The sequence below is a fragment of the Lactuca virosa genome, chromosome 8 (genome assembly GCF_052849685.1).
Source record: "Lactuca virosa cultivar CGN04683 chromosome 8, Lactuca_virosa_CGN04683_v6, whole genome shotgun sequence".
Classification (NCBI taxonomy): domain Eukaryota; kingdom Viridiplantae; phylum Streptophyta; class Magnoliopsida; order Asterales; family Asteraceae; genus Lactuca; species Lactuca virosa.
The window spans coordinates 222,882,928-222,894,725 of record NC_136433.1 but is presented as its reverse complement, the minus strand read 5'-3'; the positions used below and the strand labels follow the sequence as shown (position 1 = coordinate 222,894,725).

Sequence of the window (11,798 nt, the reverse complement as noted above, 5' to 3'; positions counted from 1 at the left end):
GAGTAATTGTATGTGCTTGTTTGAGAATTTCACCGAGTAAATGAAGATTTGAAAAAAATTGAGAACATGGTGGCTTTGATTGGATAATCGGAACATCATGATTTCTTGATTCTAGTTTTTTGGATTAAATACCGTATATTATATTGCAAATGGCAAGAAAGTGATTATGTTTTAACAAAAATTCGATTTTAACATTGCATTATTTTTTGTTATAGTTTAATTAGTAAGTTTTTCAATTTCTTCAATGTTTATATTTTTACCAGTCAACTCAGTTTACGTTGACATGACATTTTGATTTGCTAGTTTTGTTGACTCACTATGGGTCGGTTTTGTTGATGTGTTGGATTTTGCTAATGTGGATTTCGAAAACCGGACAGGATTAGCTGATTCAACCGGTAACTGGTTATCGGTTCTTAAACTTAAAAAAAAAACGGTTGTAGCCAAACTACGAAAAACCGGCCGGTTTACTAAAAAGCAAGTAAAAACGGACAAGTTAAATAGTAACAAATAGGTTTTTAGGAAAAAAAAATTATAATATTTAAAATACAAAATTGCAAAAATGGTCCATGTTGTTTGTCAATTTATTAGGGTAAAATTCAAAAAAAAAAAAGAAAAAAAAAATTATTAGCAAAAAAGGTCCCTATTTGGTGGTTTTGGTCCTTACCTAGTTAAGTTCTGGTGTTGGTAGAAGCGGTGACATTCATCCGACACCTCCCAACACTTACGCGATGTTTGTACAAGCCTCGTTCGAATGACCAACATCACTCCAGTCCGCAAACACCGAAGTGTATACGTACCATGTGTCGCACGGGCATCTAGAAAGACCGAGCAACTCGTAAATGGCTTAAGCTCTTTTCCTAGAAGGTATTTTTCAACCGACCAGGCTCGAAGGTATCCGGATAGGGTTTCATGCTAAGTGTTAGGTTCTACCCTTGCCCTCTACGCATAACCCCGCATAATCGATCGTAAATCAAGTACAATCATGCAATATTCGAATTATCATAATCAAGATTCATAACATTTATACCCAGAAAATACTGAACAAGATCATAGTCACATAGCAATCATTTCATATAGCATATCATAGTGGCAATTAATCGTATCAAGTACCAAGATAGGCATATCTACCAAATTTACTAAGCATAAAAATGTCACAGAAGGCAAAACAATGACATATCTTATATTGCACATAGGGGCATAATCAACAATTAATAATATTCTAATTTGACTAATCGATCCGTTTTCGAAAGGTATTTTTCGACTGTGTATAAGGTTTATGAAAAGTCTATCGACACACCTTAATATTCAGCAAACGGACTTCTATTTAGCTTGATCAGCTCGTAATCTTCGTAAACTGTCGAACGGACCTAAACATAATATGTATATGCATTTAGGTTATATACTAATACTTAGATTATATATTAATAGTCTAAAGTCTAGTAGTCATAGTATCTTTGATTATAAGCTTTCGTAAGTTGGAAATATATTCTAGACACTATCATAATTTTGTTTAATTTAAACTCACATTTGACGTCATAAATTTATAGCCAAAACACAGATCTAAGTTAGACTCCTTGTCACGTTTTACTTATAAGTGATAAAAGTATATTAATCAAATAATTCTTACCGGCATATATATGTTCATAAGATGATCATGATTCTATTATCTATTTATTTAATTTAACTTTTAACACTATGTACAGACTGACATCACTTTGACCACACAAAACAGTAACCAAATTACATGAGATATTACTTTATTTTACTTCATAGTGGATTACATTGTCAAGTTGTAAGTTTCATTGAGGGGCTTAAATAATCAACTCAAATGTGAGCCTCATGTAGATAGTTATGCATGGCCTCAAGAAAACTGTTAGGTTTTGTGCCTCGAGTTATCACAAAAGCATAACTCTATGTGTAAGCTTCTTAAAATAACCGCATAGCTGTACACACATAATTATATTTATAGTTATTCCAGCATCAAACAAGGTTAAATAGGAAGGAAATTTAGGCTGCAGGTCATAAGCATCGTGGGTATCAAGGCATGTAAGATTATGTCTAATATATAGCACAAACCCAAGGGTTATATGGCTGATACGAGGGTCTTTTGGCAGCACTCTTGGGACAGAAATTTCAAGAGTTTTGCATAAAAAACTAATACAAGGTATATTGCATCTTCAACTTGTTAGAGCTAGAAAAGGGTTTCATGAAATAGACGTATGGCTATTGAAATTTTAGTAAATTATCAAAGGATCAAGAAACCAAATTGTTGAACAAGAACAAGAAAGGAAGAAACATTCCATATCTCTGGTTTAGTAAATTATCTATAATATCTCATACTAACATCGTAACAATCATATTCAATATTAATGAAGTTAAAAAATCAATCAACTTTCTGTTTTCTCACCCTTGTAGGTAAAATAGATACGAAAAATATATAAACCATAAATCACAAAAAGGAGACCGCCCAACCTCATATTGTTGCATGACTTGTGCTTCTTCTCATTGTAGTTTGGTTCCATAAGTAATCCATCAAAATTCAATCTTAGTAAGCACAAGCTAAGTTCAAGTTTAGTTGATTTGTTCATCAAAACACCCCACTTCCATTTCATTTTATTCAAATTATAATGCTCAAATAAGAAAATGCATGAAAGTACAATGCCAGAAGTGGTTAAAAAATAAAATTAATTTGCTATTTTTCAATGATAAATATCCCTCTAATACCCTTCTTTCAAATGTGGCTCCAGAGAATGTAATAACGTTGCTTTTCGTGCTCTGGACTGATTGGGAGAGTAACTGGAATACTGGAAACATAAAAAAGACCAGACTTTAGCATAATAAACACGCACATAATCTAGTTTTATTACATGAACAAAAAAAATACAAAATATAGACATTGATGTTGTATTTGTGAATGATTTAAGGAGATTGGGGTATAGATCATGGTGGCGGTTGCGGAAGCCTGCAACAGTGGCGGTGTTATGGGCGGCGTATTTTAGGTTTCATGAAGACCGATGAGAGTGGGATGAAAGATAAAGTGGAAATGCTTTATAACTTGTATAGGGGCTAGACCGATTCAATCGGATATCCGTAGTACTTGGTCAAACTTTGTCCAATTCAAAATTTTATCATTTTATTTGGCTTTTTCAAATGCCGACCGATTCATGATTTTTTAAAGCATAAAGTTATTATACATATTGTATAAGAGGTTGTACCTTTTAAAATTCAGCATTTTGGGGTAAATGCTTTGTGAGGTATATATATATATATATATATATATATATATATATATATATATATATATATATATGGTTGTTATGTACCTAATATTAGGTATAGAAACATCAAAAATTACACAGTTTTAACAAAATGCAATTAAATCTCTCTACTATCTTTCTTTTATCCTCTATTAGACTAGATTATAAGATTTGTATATATTTTATGGAGTTTTAAATATTTAATTTTGCACCACTAACCATGTATAAGAATAGATTATCAACTACCTATAAGCCTTCATATTCAAATTTAATATATAAAACTATAGTGAAAGATTGAAATTGTTTATTGAAAACCCAACAAATTTCTTCTCATAACACATCAAAAAGAACCATGCAAGTATACATATGGTAGGTGTCAAATAAAGTTATGAAGCCTACTAGAAGTCTAATAAAAACAATGCATTCGAAATACATAGATGTTAGGGAAAAATTATGAAATCAGAAATAATATGAGCTCAAAAGTAATAGGAAGAAGCTAACAATAAAAAAAATTATATTTTTTAATCAAAATGAAGTCAATTTTGGTGGTTCTATATCTAATATTACATACATGACAGCCACATATTCACTTTTCCCACATATATATATATATATATATATATATATATATATATATATATATATATATATAAACTCATATGTTAAGAATATAAAATTATTAATTTGTTTAACACTGGTCTCTTAAATTAAAAATTGACATATATCTATGTATGTTTATGAAATTTAATCCACATATAAATATAATTGAGTATGACATATGTCTCATATTCGTGTGTGTGTATATATATATATTGTTATATAATTTTAATTATATAACATATATGCCTTGTGTTTATATGATTGTCACACATTATATATTTTACAAAAATCCGTAACTAATTACATTTTCAATTGTTATAAAAATATGTTTCTTTACATATTAATATATGCACGAATTTTAAAAATTACGTTATTACAGTCGTCTTAATTTAAAATAACCCAACTTGATTCTTACTATCATTTCATGATATTCAAAGTATACACGGAGATGAAGTTCTTATACCCAAATTTATGTTTAAGCAATAATCATCTAGTATCATTATAGTTAGAATGAACTTACTTGTCCTTCTGAAGATACACTAAAACTCAGTAATTCGGATTAACATGAGATTCACGGTTAAACGGACGGTTATAATTTTAGCCCTAAATTTCGGGTTGTCATAGAAAAGGACTTTAAGTTTTAAATGAATTGAAATTCCTAGATTCTAACCAGAGAAGAAATAAAAAAGAAGAGAAAATAGAATCTCCTTTTTTTACATACTTTGTATAATAAACTCTTTATCCCCTCTATAAAAATCAAATAGATGGTGTTCTAAAGAACGAGATGGAGAATATGTATTATTATCTAGACTCTTAATGAATATGTATTCATATCAATTAACCGGTAGAATAGAGACACATAATGAGGAATAATGTAAAAGGTTTAGTTACTTTATAAATATCATTATACTTATAATGAGGATTAATACAAGGACTTGAATTCCTCATTATAAGTATAATGATATTTATGAGCTGTGTCACTATCGATTAATACCAGCACTTGAATTCCTCCAATGTCGCCTTTAACCTTCATCGTTTGTGGTGGAGTGAGACCATTGACGGAGTTTAGTGATACCTCAACCAAGTTGTGTTGAGCATGATCCTGTTTGCCCTCCTCGTTTTCTCGTCCTCATCTACGATCAATACTTGTAAAGTTTAGCTTGGGAAACGGTGCCCAGGTCCAAACTTACCATCATAATGAAAACACAGCCCTTTTGACATTTTTTTCTGCAAATTCAACTTTTGTTAACCATTTGAATGATCATATTAAGCTTGTGAAGCCGATGCTGCTGATTTTGCTGTTCAAGGTCACTGCTACTGTGTTGCTTGAGGTAGAACTTGACCGGTTTGACATGTTGTTGGCAAACTGAGTCGTCCCACTACCCGTCTCGGGTACTCCCACCATGAACTTGTTCTCGTCCACCATGACTGCAATTTTCATGGCTCTGGTTAGATTTTCGGGTTGTAAAATCCGAACATCATATCGTATCTCAGGCTTCAGTCTATTAATAAACGTGCCTTCTAATATCCTTTTCGTTAATTCCCCCAGTTGGCAGACCATGCTTTCGAATTGGCTTACAGAGTTGCGTACCTCTCCTTCATGTTGAATGGCTAGAAATTGTTCATACAAGCTTCCTTCTCCTGCTGGCCGGAACCATTCGCGTAGGCATTCTTTTAACCCGTTCCAAGAACGAAACAGGCACCAACAATACTATGATAATGTTGTTCCATACAAACAAATGGTTGCCGCCCTCAGCTGGTCCCGCTCCCCCAATGATCTGGATTTTGAAAAATCTCTCCACCTTGTAAATCCATTTTCCCCCTTGAAAGTTGGAGCCTTGAGTTCACGAAAATCAGTGGCTGAATTTCCTCCTCTATGAACCTTGTCGTCTTTTGGGTTCCTTTTAAACGACCCGAACTCAAGATCGAACTCGCCGCCACTCTTGCTGGATTTCTTGTCCTCCGACTGTCACAACTAGATGATTAATGGCCAAGAATAATTCTGAAAATTGTTGTGCATTCACTTTTCTGGTGAGTGTCGCCTCCTTGATGTTGGGATGTTGGCGACATCCAACTCTACGCGAACGATCCCATAGGTGTTGGATCGAATACCTACCAACATGGATAAACTTTCCTAATTTCCTAATGTAACCAGAAATATCTTTCCTAATCAATAAACTTTCCTTATTTCTTTAATATAAATAAGATACATTTCCTAATCTAAATAAATTTTCCTAAATACTCCATCTAATGACGCCTTTGATAGACCCTACCAAACCGGCGGGATATATCAAATACCTACTTTCTTCAATAAACTTTGATTAAAATTTTGACATCAATATACAACCTTATCAAGGCTTTACTATAACTGTAGGTTAGGCCTCACACCATTTGCCATGTCAAGTTTTTGTCTTATTGTCTACAACAATGATTTAAAATGTTTAGTAGTTGGTACTTGTTAGAATCCAGTCATTTGAGCCCTAATGAGAAATTGACTGATAGATTAATGTTAGAATTAAATGATGATAAACAAATGTTAAAATTAGGTAATAAATCAAATTTTTAGTGTTGCATATTGGTCCTTATTTTCTGCATAGCTTTCACATAACTTGATCCCACATTTTAGTTTGCATTTTTCACTACAATAATCATACCTGATGCTTTGTTAAGTAAATGTCAAACCGGGAACATTCCCTTCCTACCTAGAGTATGTGTCATCGCTCGTTGTATGGTGATTGTCTTTTAAGGTCAATTTTTGAAACATGAACTCTTGATTAAGATTAAAACCATATAGCATGAAGAATTTCGGTACTAAACAAAGCAACCTTGAAGTGTGGATGAATTTTGTTATTTTAAAAATTGACCAAAATACCCAAAGGGTATATGTTGACCTATGTTAACTTTTCACATGATAACAATGACAAGGAGAGTAGCAGATGAAGTTAGGATGACAGAAGATGAAAAACTGTGTGAAATAGTAATGTACTTCGAGTTTTACTATGTTCATTTGTATGCTTACTGATTTTTAATTAAAAGTATATTCAAGCAAAAAATAGTAGGGTACTCTTATGCTGCCTTGTAGCATGTGCCTAGTATTGGAATAGTCCAAGCAGTTACCTAGTTAGGATATTGCTTGATATTTGGATGCTATATCTTTCAGGGGTAAATATATAGAAGATATAAAAAATATTTGGAGGTTATTGTTTCAACTAAATTTTATTAAAATATATATTTGATAAAAAGTTTTTACTAAATAATATTAAACTATATTTAGAGATTGTTTCAACTAAATTAGAAAAAAAAAAAAAAAAGGATTAACTATGAGCTTCCGATACCTTTGACAAAGTATATATAAATACAAAATAGAAGATAAACAAAATCATCTGTTCATCATCAGCAGCATCATCATCATCATTACATCTTATCCTTCATCTTCTCCTCCTCCTCCTTCTTCTTCTCCTTCTTCTTCCTCTTCTTCTTCTCCTCCCTCCTTCTTCTTCTTCTTCTCCTCCTCCCTCTCCCGCTTCTTCTTCTCCTCCTCCTCCTCCTTCTCCTCCTCCCTCTTCTTCTTCTTCTTCTCCTCCTTCTCCTCCTTCTTCTCCTCCTTCTTCTTCTTCCTCTTCTCCTCCCTCTCCTTCTCCTTCTCATCAACTTCCAACCTTCGAAACAAATCTGACACGAAGTGCTTATAGTGTCCTTTTGTTGAATCGCCAATCACGTCAATCAATTTTTTCCCTTTACGAGTGAAATATGCTTCTTTTATTAATTTCAGATCTCTGCCTGCTCGCGTGACAATCACCCGCATGAGCGCGTCTTTGTCATGAAAATCATGCTCTTTATCTTTTAAAGAGGTATCAAGAACCTCAGTGAAGTAGGATATGGGATCAAGTAAACACTGAAAAATAACGCGCAGGAGTTTGTGTTTCTGAAGCATCTCCACATGCTTCAAAATAAAATAATATAAAGATTAAACAATATATATTTGAATTCTATGTTTCTAACTCAATTATCAAAGTTCTTGCAAACTTACATCGTAGATAGATATTCCACCCGACTTTGTTTTGAAGTGCTTGAGCACAGACTGGAGGTGGGCTATAGGTTCCCTCGCTATCATGGCCGCTACATGCATACCATCAGGGCCGTGATCATTAGTCAATACATGATGAAGTAGATCCGCATCCTGTTTAGCTTGTTCTTCCTTTGTATGATAAATCCAACGTTCTTCCCATAACAGAATTTCAATCACCTGTTTATTCATAAAACTTGAGAGTACTCTACCGACTATTTAAGAAACTTAATTGTAACAAGGTACATATGTTTGACATCACCTTTACTTCAAGCTTGGTGAAAGAAGGCGATTTTATATGCTCTTGTACACTTTCCCCATAAATGGCCTGATAGACTTTTTGAACGATGTCCAGATCCTTGTATACCCTGGTGCAGAGAACCTCGATGAAAACATGTTTCGGCACACAACCTTCATGGAGTGCAGATCTCATCAAGCCGGCATCCCTGATATAAGGATGTTATGTCCACATTTTTATGGCCTTCTGTAAAAGATAGATGAAAAAAATGTGGACAGAACATCCTTATATCAGGGATGCCCGCTTGATGAGATCTGCACTCCATGAAGGTTGTGTGCCGAAACATGTTTTCATCGAGGTTCTCTGCACCAGGGTATACAAGGATCTGGACATCGTTCAAAAAGTCTATCAGGCCATTTATGGGGAAAGTGTACAAAAGCATATAAAATCGTCTTCTTTCACCAAGCTTGAAGTAAAGGTGATGTCAAACATATGTACCTTGTTACAATTAAGTTTCTTAAATAGTCGGTAGAGTACTCTCAAGTTTTATGAATAAACAGGTGATTGAAATTCTGTTATGGGAAGAACGTTGGATTTACCATGCGCTCTTCTTTTCTGTATCTTCACGTCAGTCGTTCTCATTCACTTGCTTTGGCCCCCCAACCTCTCGTAATACCGGAGGTCTCCCTCCTCGATAAAGCGTGGAATTGAACCCTTAAATGCTTCGACGGCATCTTTATCCAAATTTCCAAACAAATGCACCAAGGTTTTTTCCTCTACTCCTGATCCTGTTATAGATTAATTATTAGTAATACATTAAAACGAGACTGAATACCATCACAATGAATGGCGAAACCAAACCTGAACAAGCCACTTTAATCCCTGAATGCAGCTGCTCAAAACTAATCTTTCCAGGTCCGTCCACAGATCTTGCCATTGCTGAGAGATAGAGAGAAGTAAGAATGGAATGTAGTGGAAGGATTAAACATTTAACAGATTTTCAACTAGCGTATTACAAAATTTAACAATGCATAACATGTATGCAGCTTCAAAGTTCTAACCCAACAAATAAAAGTATTTGAAATAGATAGACTACATCAACAAGTCAAGTCGTCGCAATTAAGACACTATCTTCGATGTATTAGCTTAGTTATCAACTCAAAATCAATCACAATTACAAATTCAGACATTAAATTTACCTGCGAAGGTAGTGGGAAAAGTTCCTGATTTCACGAGTCAAGCGGCGGCTGCTGCGCAAATTGAATAACCCTAAAATACTGAAAACTACATTTTACGGTCTAATTTTGCATTTTCATACATGTGTTGTTTTCTAGTTTTATTATCTTGCAAGTTTGGCCCTCCTTTTAACCTTTGTAAAAAGACTACGTTGAATTAACTCCATGTACAATTTTTTTTTTTGTTAGATTTGTTGTATGTTTTTACCTATAATTAAACTCTCATCCTCCTACAGCAGTGTCGTCTTTTTTTTTTGTCGCAACAATAAAAAAAACTCAAAGAAACCAAAATAGTAGTGTTCCTTTATTGTCACATCTATCTCCACTATCGATCCAATGACATAGTATGACAATCTCAAATCCAGTCAATTTTTAATTTATGTTTTTATTCTAACTAGGAAGAAACCCGGGCTTCGCCCCGGGATGTTTTTTTTGTGTTTTTTATGTAAAAATGTAAAAGTTTTGACTGTAAAGATCAAGACTGTCAAAGTGGCTAAAGAATTGTGGCAAAAACCTAAATGTTTTTTTTGTGTATTTCGTGCCAAAATGTATAATTTTTTTATAATAAGGACTAAAAGTGTCAAAGTTGCTAAAAAATTATGGCAAAAATCTAAAGGTTTTTTGTTTTTTTTTACAAAATTATAAAAATTTTGATTGCAAGGGCCAACTATATAATTTTTTACAATAAAGACTAAAAGTGTCAAAGTGCTTAAAAATCTGTGGCAAAATCTAAATTTTTTTTTTGTGTGTTTTTTTTTTTTTTATCAAAATACAAAAGTTTTTATTGCAAGGGCCAAAATTGTCAAAATAACCAAAAAGCTGTGGCAAAAATTTTAATCCCAAAATGTTTAAGATAATAAGGGACCAAAGTGTAAAATTTCAAAAATTATGAGGCAAATGTCTTAAACCCAGAAAAGTTGTGGCAAAATTCTATAAATTAGGGGAAAAGGAAAATTGCCAAAAAGTGAACGAAAGGGACTAAAAGTGACAAAATGGTCAAAGTTTAGTGTCAAAAATCTAAAACTAAAAAGATTACTATTCCTAAAGTCAATGTGCTTTTATATAGAGAAAATGACAAAAATAGCCAATTATCCTAATCACTTTGCGGAAAATAGCCAAAAAAATCGAATTTGCAAAAATGGCTACGAAAATCGCAGATGGGAATGGTCCATCTGCGATTTGCACATTCCATCTGCGAATGTACAAGTGGCTAAAGCACAAGTGTGCTTTAGCCACTTGTACATTCGCAGGTGGATTGAATTTTTTTTTGTATATATAGGGCATTTCAGGCTTAAAATCGCAGATGGACTGTGTCCATCTGCGATTTCTCTGTATTCCATCTGCGAATTTACGTTTTTTTTTAATTTTTTTAATTTTTTTTTAATTTGACTATGAAATCAATTGGTTTGACTACGAAATAATGTTACTATATATAAACTTTTGTAGAAAATTATCAGTTTAGTTGTTATTTGTTTAGGAAATTTCTCTAAAATCTCTCTAAAAAAATGATTGAATATTTGGTTTGTCTTGTAACCGGTGGGAGATGACAAGTTATTGAAACAAATCTGGAATACGTATGTCCACAGGGAGGTATTTCTGAATTCGCTTTGATATTTTCTGAGTATATTAGTTATAGTGATTTTGTAACTTTGGTGAGAAGCAAAATTAGTTTGTTTAGACAAATATAGAATTAGTCTTCGTTTCCATCATCCTGAATTGAATTATTATATAGCTATAGTTGAAGACATGGATGTTAGAATGTTGATAAATGTAATCAAATGCAGTGGAGAAAGGGCTGTCAAAGTGTTTGTGGTGGTTGATGAAGGAGATGAGGTTAATGAGGCTGGTCACAGTGGAAATCAGCCGGTTGGTAATTTATGCAGCTATAAAGGGAGCAACGATCTGATAGGTACTTTCAATACTCCTAGTGTACCTCAGTTTCACAGTGTTGCTGAAAATGTTAATGTTAGTTATTCACCTATTAACTATGTGGATCCTGAGAATTACAAGTATGTTGGTGATGATGATGTTGGTACATATCTTAATGATGTGGGTGGTCGTTGTGATGATGTTGCCGAACAAGAAGTTAAAGTTATGAATAGGTGTGTAGTAGATAAAAGTAAAAAGAAAAAAAATTCGAGTCAAAAAAATGAAAAAAAGCATGTTTACGGGGATTATGTTGATGTTGCTGATGTACGTTTAGATATAACCGACCTACAAAGCAATTCAGATAGAGATGAGTTGGGTGATGAAGTTAAAGCTAAGTTTCCCGATAACCTTTTTTACGGTATGCCCCCTGTACCAGCATGCCCAGTTGATATTAATGAAGATATCACAACACAGATGGTAGACATGACTCTTCAAAAGATTGAATGTGAGAGTATATTTAAGAACAAAGAACT

General features: G+C 33.3%; 1 protein-coding gene across 3 annotated transcripts; it reads right to left on the bottom strand.

Moving 5' to 3' along the window:
- Positions 1-7,054: 7,054 nt before the first annotated feature.
- LOC145134889 (annexin D4-like) lies at positions 7,055-9,483 on the bottom strand. Of its 3 annotated transcripts, none has more exons than XM_079069700.1 (5): positions 9,361-9,483; positions 9,023-9,100; positions 8,761-8,949; positions 7,888-8,103; positions 7,055-7,800 (listed from the first exon to the last, which is right to left on the bottom strand). In XM_079069700.1, the coding sequence occupies exons 3-5, from the start codon at positions 8,761-8,763 to the stop codon at positions 7,279-7,281; spliced, it is 741 nt and encodes a 246-aa protein (XP_078925826.1). In that variant the 5' UTR covers positions 8,764-8,949; positions 9,023-9,100; positions 9,361-9,483; the 3' UTR covers positions 7,055-7,278. The 3 variants fall into 3 exon arrangements, with proteins under 3 accessions (XP_078925826.1, XP_078925825.1, XP_078925824.1); XM_079069699.1 differs by having other exon boundaries at positions 7,888-8,078; XM_079069698.1 differs by lacking the exons at positions 8,761-8,949; positions 9,023-9,100; positions 9,361-9,483 and adding an exon at positions 8,186-8,413.
- Positions 9,484-11,798: the final 2,315 nt, after the last annotated feature.

Coding starts and splice junctions, on each gene's coding strand:
- LOC145134889 (XM_079069698.1), bottom strand. CDS start 8,356: ATGAGATCTGCACTCCATGAAGGTTGTGTGCCGAAACATGTTTTCATC. Junction 8,104..8,185: donor TCACCAAGCTTGAAGTAAAG/GTGATGTCAAAC, acceptor ATGAATAAACAG/GTGATTGAAATTCTGTTATG. Junction 7,801..7,887: donor GTGGAATATCTATCTACGAT/GTAAGTTTGCAA, acceptor TTTATTTTGAAG/CATGTGGAGATGCTTCAGAA.